This window comes from Pteropus alecto, unplaced genomic scaffold (assembly GCF_000325575.1).
Source record: "Pteropus alecto unplaced genomic scaffold, ASM32557v1 scaffold86, whole genome shotgun sequence".
NCBI classification, from domain to species: domain Eukaryota; kingdom Metazoa; phylum Chordata; class Mammalia; order Chiroptera; family Pteropodidae; genus Pteropus; species Pteropus alecto.
Genome location: NW_006442109.1, coordinates 33,365,215 through 33,384,346, shown reverse-complemented (window position 1 = coordinate 33,384,346; position 19,132 = coordinate 33,365,215). Strand labels below are relative to the sequence as shown.

Genomic DNA, 19,132 nt, shown 5'->3' with positions numbered 1-19,132 from the left:
AAGGCATAAGGGAGGGTGATTATTTCTTCCTTCCATTGCAGTGCTGCCTTATCCGGCACCTTCCAATTCATACCCATTGACATACCCCAAAGATGAGTTATCTAATTGCTACCATGTGAAATTCAATTTAAATACTTTCATGTGTTCCTCCTATGCCTTTTTCCATGGAAGTAGACTGTCCAAGATCAAGACATACCTGACAATTTTCCCTTTAATTCATGAGGCAAAATAGAACCTAGCCCATGCCATAGCCTATCTAAATGCCAGTAAGACCAAAATGATATTGTGAAAGACATGAAAGCACTTCAAAGTAACCAAATTTAGGAATAGCAGAGGAGCATTGCTATGGTTCTTATTCATACATCCATTAAAAGGTGCTTTGGAATTTCAACTGAAAGTGACAATGGGGAAGTATAATGTACTTTTGTTTACCATATCTTCTAGGAAGCAGGAACAGAAAAGAGCATTTTCCCCCTACCTGAACCACAAGATTTCTTTCTGGCTTCCCAAGTCAAGTTTGAAGACCTTGTAAAAGACTTGAGAAAACTGAAGAGGCAACTAGAAGGTAACAGGAACTGTTCTGTTATTATGATAATAGCTAAGATTTTTTTTTTTTTTAATGATTTAGGAGGATGATTTATATGTGGCTCGTGGAATGGAATTGGTGCAGAGTTCAGTCGTGGTACCCAACAGCCCTCATGAAACTTTGCGTCTTGTGCACTTTTTGGAGGCACTGTATTTACATGTCCCTCTCTTTGGCTGGTGTTAATTCATGCTTGTTATACCTACATCCTGTTATATCTACATTTTCCAACATATAATTTTAATAATAATAATAACAGCAACTTTTACTGAATGCTTACTGTTGTCTCGTATGATTTTTATAATAACCCTATACTAACTCCATTTGAAAGATGAGAAAAATGAGGCTTAGAGAGGTTACGTTCACACAGCCAGTGAGAGGCAGATTTACTGAGTTCTAATTAGGTCTGTCTGCATTTTCTAAACTAGTTTGCTATGCTGCCTTCTCTGCCTATGTCTCTGTGTCTCTGTCTCTCTCATACATACACACATACAAATATACATACGTGCATCTCTTTATGTTTGGTTTATGTATATAAGTGATAATGATGGCAAGACCCATAGTAAACATTCTCTTTTAGTTTAATGTACATTTTTTAATTATTCAAAACAAAGTGCTGAGTTTTGAAAGGTGAAAATATGTATCTCTTGGGCAGGAATTTTCCTTTGGCATTTCCAGAGTCTTGCGTTCTCACTGTGGAGACATCTCCTTGTCCAAGAATATAAATGCTTGCATTGGAGTTTGTATAGCTCCAACTGCAGAGCCATACGGAGGATTTAGGGAGCGTGTTAATGTGGAAATGGAGCCCAGAGTGCCAAAAGGAGAGCTTGAGGAAATGAAGAGCTTGAACCAGGAATATTTTTACACTAAGACATAAAATAAACATTTAAAAAATGTTTATTGTGAAAGAGTGCTGAGAAACCTAAATCTTAGACAGAGAACAGCTTGAAAATGGAAGTAAAGTGGGAAAGATCTGTTCCTCGTGGCAGGAAAAGCCATTTATTTATACTTGGGGCATAAAACTTGCTTAAATAAGGATAGTGGTTACAAGTGAATATTTTTACCTTGTAAATTATTTTTAAAGGCACATGTGGATTTTCTTTTCCCTCCTGTTGATGTGGTTGAGAGCGTGAATTCAACCAAGTGAATGCTTTGTCCAGGAACGTGATATGTGAACTTGTGGTTATTCTTTTCCCTTTCCTAAAAGAGAATGACAGTTTTATCCTTGTCTAAGATGAGGAGCTTGATCCTTATTGTAGTAAAGCGGAGTAAGCCATCATGTGGCAGCTTTTTCTGTCCCTCTCCAGTGGCAGAATTAGGGCCCAGGCCAGTCCTCCTGATGGCTGCAAGGTGAGCGGTGGCGGTGAAGACCCATGTTTGTTCACTCCCTGGTCGTCCCTGAATGCCCATCTCCTCATCTCCTGGCCCTTGTAAACTGTTGGCCTGGCCTCTCCTGTAGTCTTTTGAGCAGAAAGATCTATGATCTATGATCCTGATCTATGTTTGATCTTTCCCCTTCTCCTGCCTTCCTTCCAGGGGCTGCCTCTTTCAAGCATCCTGGCTCAGCCACCTCCCTTTGGCGTTTCTGTGTGTTTGAACGTAAATAACAAGAGGATGAGAAGATTGAATTAAGGGGACAGTGGACAGGCAGGGTTTCCCCCAAAGCTTTATCACCTATTTTCTCTAAGGAGATCCTAGGTGTCATTCCAGATCTCGCGGTACTCAACTGACACTTTCCTTAGTCAATTTTAAGGGAATACACCTCTTCTGAAGCTGAAGGAGCTGCCCTATAAAGGAAAACTGAATATCCCCTCAGTTATTTTTCTTCTTTGATTTGGACTTCACCAAACGTCGTGAAGTCCCATAAAGGCAAATGAGGAAACTGGGACTCCCCCCGACACACATTGAATATTTAAACAAAAATGCCCTGCTAATCTTTAGGGATGCCAGTGTTTTTAACACATGAAAGGTACCTAGTAAATATTTAAAGAAAATACAGACCATTGGTTCTCTAATGAATTTCTTTTTCTTCTAAATACCATCTGGCAAGATGGCCAGAGTCGTGGCGGTCCGTTTCATCTCACGTTCCCATTCAGGTTTCACCTCCTTTTCCATAAGGCCTTGGTGTGAGCCTAGATTGAATGTTTAATTGAAGAGGACATAATTTTCACACATACAGCAAAGATTTGATGAGGCTTTGAGGTTTATTGTAGTCATTAAAATGTCGTGGCTGCTGGCAAAACCCCAGAAAATGTCTAAAGCTAAACCAGATGTGATTAGCAAATTTCAAGAAGTCTCAGGCCCCAGTTCTCCCAGCAAGTATAGCCCTTTGGTAGAAAATTGTTTTGAGTAACATGAGCCACACCTTAACCCTAGGATATGAATTAAAGTGTGGTTGTCAGTTGTACAAATGTCACTGATAGAAGTAGAGGTTGTCAATTAGCATCTTTCACAGAGACAAAAACTTTGAATAGCACTTTTACATAGGTAAACACAGCAAGGAATGGATGATAATAGTAGCAGCTATGATTTATTGTGTGATTATTATCTATCAGGTGCTTTACATATATCATTTATTTTAATCCTTACAATGACCCTGTGAAGTAAATCAGTGGTCCCCAACCTTTTTAGCACCAAGGACCAATGCTCCTATGAGAATCAAATGCCTAATGATCTGAGATGGAGCTGAGGTGGTGATGCTAGTGCTGGGGAGTGGGTGCAAATACAGATGAAGCTTCGCTTGCTTGCCCGCCAATCACCTCCTAATTGCTCCCTCCCTCCCCTGGCCCTCCACCTGTGCAGCCTGGTTCCTAACAGGCCACAGACCGGTACCAGTCCACGACCTGGGGACTGGGGATCCCTGAAGTAGATATTATTACTGATCTCTCACTAGAGGAGGAAACTGAAGTTTATGGTACTCACATAACTTGCCGAGTCACTTCACAGGTGATGACCTAGCCACTAGATGTGACACTAAGCCATGTATTCATGACATATCCTGCCTGTGGCTCGAAAGTCTCCATATCGTATCAGAGATCAAAATGGAAAGTATGTTAAAGGTATAAAGCCTCATGAAGATACAAATTACAGAAAGAGAGTCACCGAACATGTGTGTATGAGTGCAAGTGGGTTGTACACACACACTAGTAGAACCACTTATGTAGACCCTCAGATCAGATGGCGACAGGAAAGAACTTACTTTGGGCTGGAGATAGGGATGGGGAAGATGTATAGGAGAGATGGGTTATAAAAGTGAAAAGACACAGTATTGCATAAGATTAGGACCTCAGGCTTTGTAATCAGATAAGTATTTTTTACTGGTTTGGTGAAAGCAAGATTTTATCAAGTACCATAACCATAAAAAGTATTCATTTTCTCACCTGTAAAATGGGACAATTATAGTACCTGCTCCATAGGAGGTAATGAATGCACAGTTCCTTAGGAAGGAAAGCTACAGTAAAGCTGATTAGGGGTATGTACTTTTTTTCGGAAAATACACAACTTGTAGAATCAGGCCCATATTGTTGCAGAATCAACTGGCTGTGTTTGCAGAGAATCTAATTCCAAGAGGACTTGAGCTCACTTCTCTACAATTTGAAGATAGAACCAAGTTCCTGTTGCCTGGGAACAAGTTCCATATTTTGTTTACTGTTCTGTATCCTTTAATGAGACAATAATTTTAATTTCTCTGATACTGTGATAGATATTATGAGTAACAGTTGGGGAAACCCAAGCAAACTGTAGGAATAACTGCTCTCTTTCTTATTCTTCGACCTTCTTTGCTGACCAGAATTCTGAAGGTATTCTTACCATCGCATGTGTGGTAGGCAGAATAATAGCTCCCAAAGATGCCCAAATCCTAATCCCTGGAATCAGTGACTATGTTACCTTACATGGCAAAAAGGGACTTTGCTGACATTGAGATGAAGAGATTATCCTAGACTATCCAAGTGGGCCTAATCTAATCACATAAATCTTTCAAGTGAATCTTTAAAAACCAACAACTTTCCTTGTCTGTGGTCAGCGGGAGATAGTACAGTAGAATGATCAGAGAGATGTATTGTTGCTAGCTTTGGAGGTGGAGGAAGTGGGCAATGAACCAAGGAATGCAGGAAGCCTCTAAAACTGGAAAAGGCAAGGAATAGATACTCCCTGGAACCTCCAGAAGGAAAGGCAGCCCTGTCAGCACTTTGATTTTAGCCCACTGAGACCCATGTCATATGAGAACTCTGAGTAATATGTTCGTATTGCTTTAAGCCACTTTTGTGTTAATTTGTTATAGTAGCAATCGGAGACAAACACATCATGCAATGTATCCTTTCTGATTGTGCCAGTTAATACATCACACACACACACACACACACACACACACACACACACACACACACAATCACTGAGACCATAGATATAGGATTTCTCACGTCCTGGCACTCACCAGTATTACATGCAGTGTGAATTAGTGCTCTCCAAAAGAGTCTACAGTTCAATAAACCTGGAATTGCTCTATCCTAAAATCATATCCTAGGGATTCACAGTGCACACATAGTTATTAAAGATTCTGGGAAGTCCTGCAGTAAAAAACAAAGCAAAATGGTTTAATCCTGTTTAAAGCAGCATTTCTCAACTTAAAACATTGTTTTTTCTTTCACTGACTACTTAGTAATATGTGGCAGAACATGCATTCTGTGAGATGTAGTTTAAGAACAGATATTGATATTATTATCAGATTTTTAACATAAAGACACAATTGTTGGTTAATCATCATGACTGGATGACCTTAATGGGAGGGGCTGCGATGAACAATTACAGCCTTGCCCTTTAATATCTCTCTTAATACTCCCTGGCTACACTGTCCTTACTGAGTTTGTTATCCATGCAAACAAACAGAGCTGGTCAAATCCTTTCTGATGTCTTGATGCCTGAAAGCCAAAATGAATAATATTAGTGGTATTCAAAATTACTCTAGTGTCACCCCCCCACCACCCCCACCCAGTCCATATTTGTTTGACATGATCTTGTGCTAGTATTTTATTATGAAAAATTCATTCTGACTATGAGAGTAGGATAGTTAATTTTTTTGTTGCTGGAAAATGACACAGGAATTCTTCAGATAGGTGTTGAGAAGTCAATATATTCTGAAAAGTTTAAGAATAAAAATAAATTGCCCTTATTAGCTAAGGATAGTTACTTAGTATCCCTTATCAGTAAAGGTGGGTTGTTTAATCAACTAGCTATGACCTAGATCTCGCCCTCTTATTACATATATAAATTGAGAAAATGTAATTAGTAGTTAACCCTCAGTGTAAGATATTCAAACTTGTTTGAGAATGTTGGCCAAGATGCAAGTTTGTGTGTGTTTTAAGATAATTCCAATGATGTCCTTTTCTCTAAATATTTAAGACTATATATTTGAACATGTCCTTTCTTATGTACCATTTAGAAATATTTGGGAATACATTTATACAGTTTTGGAAAGACAAGAGACTCTGTTGACTTTTTTGCTATCTGTTACCACTCTATAAATGTTTATCAAAAAATGTTTATCCTAAAATGTTAACTCTTTTAAGCCTTCTCTAAATAAGATGCTGTGTGAAATGCATATTCCAGGCATTCAATAAATGTTAAAGTCTTCATTCTAAGTTTGAATAGTAGTAATATTTCTAAACTAACTTTACATTGAAGTACATCCATCACATCTTCAGGCATTTTCGATCCTGATCCTTATTTTAATGGAGGGACCAGTTTAGGCCAAACATCCAGATGAATCTGTTTTGTAAAACACCAGTACCTGAATAGTCCACTCAGAATCTAAATTACAGGAGGATGTAAATTCATACATACCTGAAAGTAACAGTTCAAGAAACAGAGGAGTTTTTGTTGTAGGTTTTTTTTGTTTTTGGTAGATTTTCTGAATGGCGGTCAACTTGTCTTCCAGATGAAGATGACATTGAATTCATTCATTTAGCTCCACTCCCTTCTAAAGGCCCACCAGAAACAAAAACAAAAACAAAAAAATCACATGTTATTTAGAGGCGTACAGTCAATACCAAGATAATCAGCTAAAAGAGGAGGAATTAGGGTAGGAACCACACACCTACACATGTAAAAACATGAAATGAGAACATTTTTACATGGTAGTTGGCAGAGACTGTCGTAGTGGTAATAGTTTGACTGTTTGGATATGCATATGAAATTTTTACAATTAAAACTAGGATAAAAAACTCAAATCATTGTCAACTCTCAATTATAGATAGGTAGATTAGTGAGGTTAAGGATTAGTCTTAGTTTTTAAAAAGTTAATAATATATTATTTTTAATATTAATCACTGTGAGTCACCTATACTGCTTACACGTTGGAAAACCTTTCCTGTTTAGAATGACATAGTAAGCAATGGACTATTGTTTCTCTTGAAGGGTGGAAACAGCCCTCTCTTTTGCATTTAGCTCTCTGAAGTGTCTGGGCAAATACACTGCTGAGATAATATTAGTGAGGTGCTGAAGGGGGAGTTGTGTGGGCTGGGGTTTGAGACTCTGAGCGCTGATGGGATCAGTAGGGGATGCTGCCTGCACAAGAGTTGGTGTGCTCCATGGTGGAGAAAGGGCAGGAGGGCTAGTTTGCAAAACTTGCATTTCATCTTATTTTTTTCGTTTGGATTTGGGGTTAGTAGTGGTGCCCTGCCCTCCTTCTATTACTGCAGTTAATTAAGTAAGAGTTGACTGTGAGAAAGGAGGAGACTTTCTAATAATTGGTGTTACTGATCTACTAATGGATATTCAAATTTGCATCATTGAAGGCAGAGGGAAGGATCCTGTCCCAGCTCCACTGTCCAGTTCTTTAGTGCAAGTTCGCCTTGCCCCCATCCTGTTTGACTCTTTCTTGCAGCCACGTTGGCTCCTCCTCGGCCAGAAATCTATGTTTCTGTCCAGCACTTGGATGAAAGTACGGCCTTTGGCAGATTAAGTCAGTCAGTACTGTTGAGCCCCAAACGGAATTTAAGAAAAGTGATTGCCTATTGATACTATCTCAAGAAGCAAAGGAAATGATTTAAAGAAAGTCCCTTTGAATGTGCAATAGACACAGGGGTCTACCGAGTGATAGGGGTTGGGGCCTGTGGTAGAGCATTCTGCCTCCAGTGCATGCAATATGAGGGTAATCTTAGGGTTGCCAGATTTATTAAATAAAATGCAGGAGGCCCAGTTAAATCTATATTTCAGATAAACAAGACTTTCTTGAGCGTAAGTGTGTTTCAAATATTGCACAGGACGTACTTATACTAAAAAAATTATTTCTTGTTTTTCTCAAATTCAGATTTAATTTGGTGCCCTGTCTTTTATCTGGCACTTCTGTAGAGAATTTAAAAGCAGTAATAAAACCTACTGAAGGTTGGTTCACTTTTTATTACCATCATGCACTATCATTTCTAAACAATCTCAGGGATGAAATCCTCCTCCCTGCAGGAGCAGACAGTGGACACAGGCGCAGTAAGCATGTTCAGGGTTGCAGTATGCGTCCATTTCCACCATCACAAATGACAACAGTTACCATTTAATGAGCACTTACTAAATACCAGCAAATTTGCTTGCATCATTTCTATTAGTTAAAAGTACTTCAAATGAGTACCACCTGCATTTTCAGAGTAAGGAAATTGGAGCAACTTTGTTTCTAGTGACAAAGCCAAGATTTGGAACAGGTTTATCTGATTACAAAGCTTATATTCTTTCCACTGTATCATGCTCTAGTCTTTAACTATTTGTAGGTCCACCCTTTAAGCACTGACAATATGATCTAGAATGATAAATCTTGAAAGATAAGCCCCATTTAGTTCTCTAGTTCATCTTCTAAAGGGACAACAGATAATAATTGGATTTAATTTAGGCTTTTTCTTCTCTCCACCCATAACCACTCAGCTAATCTACCTGTTGTAGTCTCTATCTTCCTATGGCTTGCCTGTCAATCTCTTTTCATTTCTTTAACACACTCTCTTCCTCTCTTCCACTCTCTTTCTGATAATTATGTAGCCTGTGTTTTATTCCTTCATGACCCAGAAGATAAATGAACTAGTCAAACATGGTAACCCACATGTTTCTGACTCCTTTGTTATCCCTTCCATTTGTGGAAATTACATGTAATGGGCTTCTGACATGGATGAGAAGGTATACGAGGACCTTCCGAGACTTGTCATGTCACAGAGCAGAGCAGACTATTGCTTCTGTGCTCAGGACCAGCCCTGACTTGCAGCATGAGTGACTTCTACCACCTAGCATTATCAAATGGTTTTTTCTCCATGAGATTATATGTTCTTCCAGAGAGAAAGAAAAGAGGAAAACTAGATCTCGTCATGACAGTGAATATTTTCTTTAATTACTCATCTGAGCATGGTCCATAAGCAATATGGCTCTAGTAATGCGGGGAAAAGACTTTGGAGAATTTTGAGAGGACTTCTGAGAAGAGATGGCCAATTGAACGTTCATTTGGATTGAACACTCATGTGAGATTTCAGTTCTTCTGAAAATTACTAAAACAATAATAGTAAAGGGAGTTCTTTAAAAGTATGTACTCAAGAATACAGAACGAGAGAGAAAACCATAACCACAACATTTCTGAAGCTCAAAAAATAGATAGACAAGTGATAATGAATTAACCAAACAAGAAAACTGAATTCTACCCTGGGAGTGGAAAAAGGGGAAAAGCAATTCAATTTTTACCACAAGTTTCATACACACCACAAGTTCACACATAAATTCATACATATACATACACAAACATCATATATATTCATATGTAAATAAATCAAAGAAATCATTCAAGAATATTTCCCAAAATGATGGACACAAGTTCCTAATTTTAAAAGGCCCAGAGAGATGCCAGCACAGTGGAATAAAACAAATACATACCGGCATTGTTATAGCATTTCAGAATACTCGGCACGAAAGGAAACCTTATACACTTCTAAAAGCGGGGAGGGTTAGGGTAGCTGTGGAAACAAATTACACTCAGAGAATCAGGAAGCAAAATGGCTTCAGACTTTTCAAGAGCAACACTAGAAGCTAGAAATGGATTAGAATTCTGAAGAAAAATTATCCCTATTCCAGAATCTTATATCCACCAAATTATCAATCAAATATGAGGGCAGGATAAAAATGTTTTCAGACATGTAAGTTCTCAAAAAACCTATCTCCCATGGAACCATTTTCAGGATGCTACTAGAGAAAGTGCTATACCACAAAATAGGAAGACAAAGGCTCTTGGAAATAAAACAATCCAGTGGAGAAGGGAGTCGAAGGGATGGTCCAGGATAGATAGCCCAGTGTGACAGCTGAGCATGAAGAACGAACATTCCAGATTAGATTAGGTCAAAAGAATCACGGAGAAGCTTCTTGAGGAATATGAAATCTGATGTATCTGAATGTTTTGACAAGATTTACCCAACTAGTAACAGGCTTGGAGTTCATTTAGTGATAATCGCATAGAGAGCAGAGCAAGTTAGAAAAAATTGTTCATTCTGAGGGTAAGAAAGTTAGGTAGGGGATGTTTAGGAAAAGTGAATTAATCAGAGTTTACATATATCAGCTGGGACTGCGAGTTGTTTTTGCAAAGTCATAAAAATGTCAGCACCGAATACTGGTCTAAGTCACTGCACTGGGAGGGAGCCCCTGTGGTGAGTGTGGGGGGTGGGGGGAGGGTGGGGCATTGGGGACTGCTCTTCATAGAGTGCATAGAGTTCACTTATTCTTTTAATTACGTGCATGTATAACTTTAATAAATATGAAAAGTATAACAACAAACCAAAGCATTTGTAAGTGATAGTTTAGATAAATTTCAGCAGCGGAGGCTAGTGTGTGGAAAGTAGTACTGGCCTGGGATTTAGGATGCAGTTTAAAAATTTAGTTCTGCCTCTTAGAAACCATGCGATAAGCCATGCAACTATGACAAATCACTACTTCTGTGAGCCTCAGCTGGAAAAATGGAGCTGATCATCCTGCCCGCTGCCCTACTCAGAGGGATATTGGAAGGGTGAGATGAGCAGATATATGAGGAAGTACTTGGGAAGGTGTGAGAGGTTATTACCTAAACTCATTCAGAGCCTTGCAGTTTGCTCCTGCATATTGTATCCTAGAACGGAGAGGGGAAATTGATCTGGTGGGACAAGCCTGGCTAATTTATCACCTTTTAGGAAGCTCCAGAAGACACGCCTTGAATGATTATTGACCGTGCCTAATTTATTAGCTCTTTCCTCCTTCACAACCCATTTGTCCACTGCAGAAGTGTGCTAAGTTCGAACTCTGCTATGGCCTGGTTACATTAGCCAGAGTCCTAACCGTGTTGCCATGGTGTTAAAAATATTTAGTTTTGCAAGCAAAGTTTCAGAAATAATAAAAGAAAAACTTTGATATGATTTATTTTTGTAAAATGATTTCAACAAAACAGACATAAGGAACTGGGGTAAGAATTTCAGAAAGGCAGTGGGTGTAAAATGTTGATTAGCATGGCGACTTTTGATGCAAAGCATTCAATTAAGTGCAGTGTGGTGGGTAAAGGTCATACATTTCCCAAATGGAATGCCTTCAAAGACAAGCTGTACAGAAAGGAGAGAGGATACGGAAACTGAAACCTGATTCACTCGTTTAATTAATGGAAGGAGTTTGTGTTTTCCTTTGAAGCCACGATTGTGACATCTCTAGGTGGGAAGGATGAGTTATGTTGTCCTGATTTCTTCCTCTCAATTTTCACTTTATTTCTATCCTCTATTTATAAATCAACACAATAAATAGAATTTATTTTGCATTTTTTTCAAGAAACATAAAATATTGAAATAAAAGCTACTATCATAGAAAAGTCTGAGTCATAGGTGCTGAATTCAGATTTGTGCTTTACAAGCTGTGCGACTCTTGGCGGGTAGTTTCATCCTCCACATCTCAGCATCCCTGTATGAATGGGAGAGTAGCCCTGCTGGCCTCACTGGTTGTTTGAGAGGATTAATTGGGATCACATGAAAGAAAGCCCTTTGCAGAGTATAAGCAAGAGGAAAAACTTACCCTAGATTCCCTTTGTGCCCTCATATCTGACATCCGGTCCATGAGCAAATCCTGTTGCCTCTTTCTTCAAAACATGCCTTGAATCAGTTTATTATTCTCCATGTCCACACTGTAATTCTAGTCCAAATCACCACCTTCCTTCACCTGGGCCATAACATCAGATTCCTATCAAGTTTTCCTGGTTCCACTCCTGCCCTCTTTAATCCAATCTCCACACATCAGACGGGTCAGGTCACTCAATTGTTTCTTATTCATTGTCCTTAAAATAAAATCCAACTTCAAAACTTGCAGCCGTGCCTTACAAGTTTCTACATGATTTTCCCACCTTTCCTGCCTGTTTCACCTCATGGCACCCCAACCCCTCCAGCCTCATAGCCCTTCTTCGTGTTCCAACCCAACGAGCTTGTTTCTGTTTTAGGACCTTTGCAGCAGCTACTCCCTCTGCCTAGAATGTCCGTCCTTCCTCTAGATATCCCCGTACCTTGGGCCTCCCTGGACCACCCAAATTACAGCAGTCATTTTGAATAGTCACTCTATATTACAGCCTACAGTTCTGATATTGCTATTATTTTTTATTTGTTTATGCGTAAATTTTCTCCCTCCCCCTTTCTACGAAAGCAGAGATCTAATGACATTTTTAATGTTTATATCTACTGTATGGGTCAGTACCTGTCACATTGTTGTTCAACCGATATTTGTTGAGTGGATGAATGAATGAGCAAATTCATAAATGGTAGAGAAGACTCAGCTTACTCTTCAGATAATTGCCGACCTTGCTATTTGAGAGCAGTTAGATTATTTCTTTATCGGCAAAGATGTCAAATGAGTATAAACAGGTAGAAGCTTTAGGAAGTCAGATTTTAAAACAATCCAAACGGAGATCCGAGGGCCCAGAGAGGTAGTGGGTACCTCACCCACTTCTGCCTGGAAGACTATGTTGTGGTAGTGGGCAGGATAGGTACTATTAGGAAGGGTAGTTGTGCTAGCAGATCTTGAAAGTACATTCTACCTCTGGGTTTCTAAGATGATTATTACTGATGTGCTATTTCAGTGCATTCTACAATTCTCCTAATTCAGTAAGGGTTATTGCATTCTTCCCTAGACTGAGTTAATTAGAACAGCTAAAATTCCCTGGAATTCTGGCCATTTACAGTATATAAAAGTCAGCTGTAAAATTATATCATGTTTGGATCTCAGGTATTCTCTTTCTAAATGGCTCTTGAGGATCTGCTTTTAAATTAATCCATGCCTCAAAAATTCTATTGTCGATATCATCTAAAAATTATCTTTAGCGAATAGGATTCTTATCCAATATGGTTGGTTAATGGAAAAAGTTGGCCCAGAGTTGGCCCAGGAATCATAGAAAATGACACATGCATCTAAATATAGTACCGTTCACCTGCCTTTTGATGCAGGGCTGAGGCCTTTTCTTGAATTAAGATCTATTGAGTAGAGTTTTATGGGTCTTCTCTACGTACTCTACATGGATGAGGTTCACCCGTGGGTTCCCTTTTGTATTTTTGAAGTGGAGTCATGGCTTTTGCAAATATCACCAAAGAATCTTTTCAGATATTTATAATTGTTCTCAATCATTTACATCTGTCTTGCCCACACCTTTTTAAAAGTGACCTTTTTAATTTTCAGATTGGAATAATTTTAGATTTTACAGATTGTATAGAAAGTTTCCATATAACCCTTATCCAATTTCTCCATTGTTAACATTTTACATTGTTGTGTTATGTTTATCAAAACTAAGGAACGATCACTGACACATTTCTATTAACTAAATTTATAAGTGTTCATTTGGACTTCACCTGCTTTCCATTAATGTCCTGTTTTGTTCCAGGATCCATACCTGAGTACTGCAGTACATCGAGTCCCCCCAGTTTTCGCTAGTCTCTCACACCTATATTCAACAGCAATATTTTAGCTTCTTCCACTTAAATTTATAGAAGTAGTCCTTTTTCATAGGCACATTGCTATGGTTTACCCTCAGGTAATTAAATTATGTAATTACGATAAAGAGAACAACTGGCAAAAGCAGGTTTGGAAACTGCACAACTGCTCTTGATAAGGATTCAACTCAACTGTGGGAAGAATTGTCCAGGGAAACCACAGAGTAGCCTCCAGCTGTACACCTTCCAGCATGCTGTAGAAATTGGGTGGGAGGAATGGAAAGTAGAATTAATTTGGCAAGTCTATTGGCTAGAGTGTCTTCCATATTTCCCATTCAGAAAAAGATAAAGATATTGTGGTTATAATGGTGATACCTTATTTGTGTATAAAGCTTCATCCTTTGAGTGGGTAGGGCAGGCATATACAGTGGAGAAAACAGGTCTCCAAGATACAAAGCACTATGGCTGGGATCACCCAGCCAGGCATAAAACTTGGGTCTTTTGATTGCCAAGCCTGTGTTACTATAAATTTGTGTCAGGTCAAAACATTTTCTTCACAGAAATAGATTTGTGGGTGGTTTTGTGAATATCAAAATATTTTCTTGCCCAAGTAAATTGTGTATCTTGGACCCTCTGGAGGATTCACAGTTCACAAATGGATTCTTTTTGAGTCAAATGATCAAATGAGTCAAGTTAGAGAGAGACCTCTTCAGCCCCAGCAAAGAGGATTGGAGTTTTCGCCAGTGTTTTTATTTCCTCCAGATATCTTTCCAGATTTCTTGCCCATAGCATGTCTCTTAGATGGATTCAGGCTGTGGACTGTGACTCTACTTTTTAGGTACCCAGTGGGAAGATCAGTGACCTACCTGGGAATCAGCAGCCCTGGTTCAGATCTCCTTTGTGCCATTTAATAACATAATCTCCGCCTAACCTCCCTGGTCTTCTGTTCCCCCATTTAAAATGAAGCGGTCCCAGTGGTGGTACTTGATAGTTTTTAGTTTCATTGCCTTGTTCCTTGCCTTTTGCAAAGGACTTTCATAAGTACTCCACATTGTTTTTAGAATGTCCCCGTAGATGGTTAGGGTAAGAAGGAGAACAGCACAAGGCCAGCAGTTCTGATATCTCTGAGTTCAGATACTGATTCAGCCCCTTAGTATCTGTGCGACTTTACCTATCTCACCTAAAAATAGGGATAATAGCAGGACCAAGCTCATGGGGTTCTTGCGAGGAGCAAAATGAGACACATAAAGCAGACTGAGGTCCAAGACGCCATTAGCTGTTAAGAGCCATTTGTTTTCAGTCATATAGGTTGAGCACTTGGTATAGTTTTTAAGAAATTTAGTACAGAGATGAAAAGCAGTAGGTACAACTCAGTGTAGATGACCAGGCACCGTTAGACCAGTAACTTTCCCTGTGCCATAACTTACAGAAAGAGGAAGCCCAAGGAAAACCTAGAATGACTAATGTACTGAAACTGCTAATTTGACTGTGTTTTTAAACTGTTTTTCTTGACTGTTTTGATGGCCTTTTAAAACGCCATCAAATATCTCCAAAAAAAAAAAAAAAACCCCAAAAATAAGAAGAGGACCTTGTTTGACCTTTTCAATCAGTTCACTTGTTCAGCAAATATTTATTCAAAGCACTGAGTTAGCTGCTAATTTTAAATAAACTCACTGAAACATCAAGTCATTTGTAAACACATTTTAAGAACAAGCATTACCCTCATTTTCTAGGGGAGAAATTTATTCCTACTCTCTCTTCTGATTTCTCTCCTGCCAGGAACAGTAATCTGTTGCTAAGAATAATGATTAAACTTGCTGTCTGTCTGATAGTTGGGAAGGTAAGCAGCATTTGCACTCCAGCTGTTTGGCAGATGCACAAAAACATTTATAAAGTCTTTCCTGATTGTGATACTACAAAGAGAATGAACATATATTCGCTACCTCCTATTCAAGAAACTATACCTTGGAATTACGTGTACCTAGTTTGCTTTTTAAATCCAGGACACACTTCCCCCTAACCCCCTCACCTCCACCCCAAAATTGAGTGTTTTAAGCTGGGGCTGAGTTTTTAAACTGAAGTGTACTTTTCTTGTATTATTTTTCTTTCTTAAAGCTATTATAAAATTAATTGTGACTCATAACCAGTGAAATGTTCAAGTCAGTGACATGGAGTAAGAATTAAAAGATAGCTAATCCAATAGGAATAATTAAATGGTTGAATGATTTGCTCAAAGTCCTATCACAAGTACCTGGCTCATCTTGAAGACAGGGACAAGTTCCTGGGGCTCCCCAGGCCAGCAGGTGAGAGCTTGATGGGCCTCCCTTGCCTTTAAATTTTATCACTTGGGCTCATTAACATCAGGGCTAAAGACGTTAGGGGGTTTAATGGGCATTTCAAAATCTGTTATACCTAGCCTCTCACAGGGGAGAATTTCCCCTTTCCTCTAAGAGTCCCCCATCCTTCCTAAAACATTTACACGCACTCACATGGTATGTAACCATATAATAGCCTCCTGTTACAGACCTCACCAACTCACCTTCTCTAACCTGGCAGGCCCTGGGATGCAGACTGCTGGGGCTGCTGGACCAGTAACTTTCCCTGTGCCATAACTCAACAGAGAGGCAGGATCAATGACAGGTTTACAGGAGAGTGGGGCTTTAAATAGCTGAGGTCAGTGTCTGGAGGTTTCCCGTTAATGCCACTAACACCATCCCGCCAGTGAGACTATCAGTCACGTTGTTACTCACTCTAAACTATTTCTGATTTTCAACTTTATTTTCAAACATATCCTAAGAAATCCCGACTCCCAGCAAATTGACAATGCAACCCTCTTTATATGAAGCTTTGTTTATAGGCCACAATTCTCCCGACAGATTTACAAGTGTCTGCGGAATTTTAAAAGACGATTGCTTAACAGGCATTAAGTGAGACACATAGGACTGTGTAAATATTTTAGCTGGAACAGGGGATTTTTTTAAACGTGTGAGCCAAATATCGCATTAAATCTGAACACAGTGGCAAACTGATCAGCAGTAGTTGCCAGCTTCATGCTTTGCCAGTGATTCCCATAGTCAAGATTAGGTACCGGAATCACTCCACCGGTTTAGGTTGTGTCTTTTAAAATAACTTTGCATCGTTTTCTTTTCTTTCTTCTCTTTATGCCTTTCCATATTTTATCTTTCATTTCTCTGTGGTTTATTTAGATGTAAACACTTTCCAGAGTAGAAATTACAGTTAATGTGACTAAGCAGTGAAGGCTAAAATGAGATCTTGGTCTTGGTTTGCCACTGTGTTCAGACAGAGGTCAGAGAAACTGCAGAAGGATTGCAGCTGTCCTGGTTGAGGGACGTGGAAACAGGTTGCTTTTTGCTAATGGGCTTATGTTTCTTAATCACTGGTCTCTTTGCGGCCAGCTGTTGTACTGTTGGAAGGAAATAATCCTAAAATCAGCATTGCTACCTCTTCCGCTTACTGATTTCCTTGGATCGTAAAGAGGCAGGCCTGTCCCCTTCAAGATTTATATATGTAAAAATACTTCATCACTTAATTTTAGTGAAAACTGCCATGCAATAAGCATTTTGGCTGCGGAGGAAGTATTTTTTCTCTAAGGCTTACACTGTGGTTAATCCTAGATTATCTTCTATCAAGTAAATTTGTTATGTCATCAGTTGTCTTTGTCTTTGAGTAAATTACCTCAATGCCTGGATGGTCTTCTCACTGTTTGCCATTATAGAGTATAATCACTTCCAATGCAAGGACCACAGGGCCTATAGTACAGTGAGAGACACAATTCTAGCTTATATGTAGCTAGCCACCTCTGCAAAGGAATGGAGAAGGCACAATTTTATTTTCAAAATCTCTCTCTTTTGTCTTCCCCAGTTTGATACAGTTCATATTGTACTCAAAGCAGTTTGTATTAAGAACTCCCAAATTGTTTTTTCTTTTTTGCACGTAATTCCACTTCTCAAATCCATCCTAAAGAAGTAATCTTAAACTCAGAATAAATTTTTATGGGCTTCAATGTTACTTAAAGCCTGAATGATTCATTATAAGAATAAAGTAGAAAGGACTTAACTATTCAACTGCAGGGGAATTGGTAAGCAAACTAGGGCACATCCACCTGATGAAATTTTATGTGGCCGTTAAACACAATGCTTGTGAGTTTTGTGAAATAATATGAGAAAGTGTACATGATATGTTTAATAGAAAGAATAAAGGTATATAAACTTCTCTATCAAATGAAAGTATATTAAAAAAAATAATAACATAAAGGCAACTCCCATAAAATTATAGAGAGATGTGTGTGATGCAGAGGCCGAGGTCATGGTATCATGAATGATTTCTTTTCCTGTTTTTATTTTTTTGTAAATGTTTTTCACATTTCTTTGTGTTACCTTCCTAATACTTTTTAGAAGTTAATCACTGTCCTCTTCCCCAAGATGAGTGCCCTTTCCCTTCAGATGCTCAGGAATTCATCTTCGGGGCCGCTTACCTAATGTGACTTTTTACCCTGATGTGACTTTTTCTTCCATTACAACACAATTTTCTTGTCTGTTGCTTGAAACCAAGCCTTTCTAAACCAGTCTGAGAAATAAATTTCTACTCATGTGTTTATAAATTTTTCCTTGATGTTTTCTTTTCCAGCTAGTATATATACATTTCTAAGGAGATCTTCTGAATTTAGCATCTTTAGTTCAAAGGAAGGCTTACGATGGTGGCGATTTTCATGGGGACCATGGGAAGGGATGTTTTTAAATAAATAGATGGATCACTTAATACCCTATAAATCAAATCATGCCCAATCCACTTATATTTAGGCCTAGTCATGAGTAGGTGATTAATGAATATTTTTCATACTAATGTCTCGCAGACCAAATTTGTGTCTATAACCACATAACCATCACAGTGGAAATTCTGACTCAGCTGTGATGTTTGATAGGAAGGACCTTTGAATAGTACTTTAGACAATTCCGTGCAAAGGCTGTAGTCGGTGGCCCAGCTTTGCAAGTCTTTCCAAAAGTCCTAAAGCATGTTGGCATGTCCTCACTTGGCCCTGTCACTTCTGCTTAAATTTTTTCATGGAGAATACTCATGATCATGGGACATTAAGGTGAATTTGGTCTTGGGCAGCCTCCCTCTGTGAAGTGAATCAGCATCATGGGATTCCCCCGGGCTCAAGCTCCCCGGTAGGTTTATTTTTATACAACATTCCTCTGGGGAAAGGGGCACCCACTCTTGATCAGACTAGCCCCAGAGAACATCTTCTTGTATGGAAAGATGTTTCTCATTTTGCTTTTTTTTTTTTCTAGTTTAGCTTTTTAAACAAGTGGCTATATAGAATTTGTCTCCTTTTACCTCACCCCTCTCCAATTTGATTTCCTCCCTCCACCCTTCACTCCCTGAAACTGCTTTTGAGATGACCAGTGACTTCCATGTTGCTAGAATCAGTGTTCACTTCTCTTTTACTTGACCTGTCAACAGTATTGCACAGAGATGACTTTCTTTCTTGCAATACTGGTTTTCTCTCAGATCATGTGATTCCACACTTCTGCTTTTGTACTTTCTTGCTCATTCCTCATCCTTTTCTGGTCTCTTCTCCACTGCTTGCATGCCC

General features: G+C 38.9%; 1 protein-coding gene across 1 annotated transcript in view; it reads left to right on the top strand.

Moving 5' to 3' along the window:
- LOC102882001 (formin-1) overlaps window positions 1–19,132 on the top strand; it is a 250,661-nt gene that overhangs the window by 140,272 nt on the left and 91,257 nt on the right. The window contains 1 exon segment of the mRNA XM_015595813.2: window positions 445–565. Coding sequence (XP_015451299.1) covers window positions 445–565 — 121 coding nt within the window.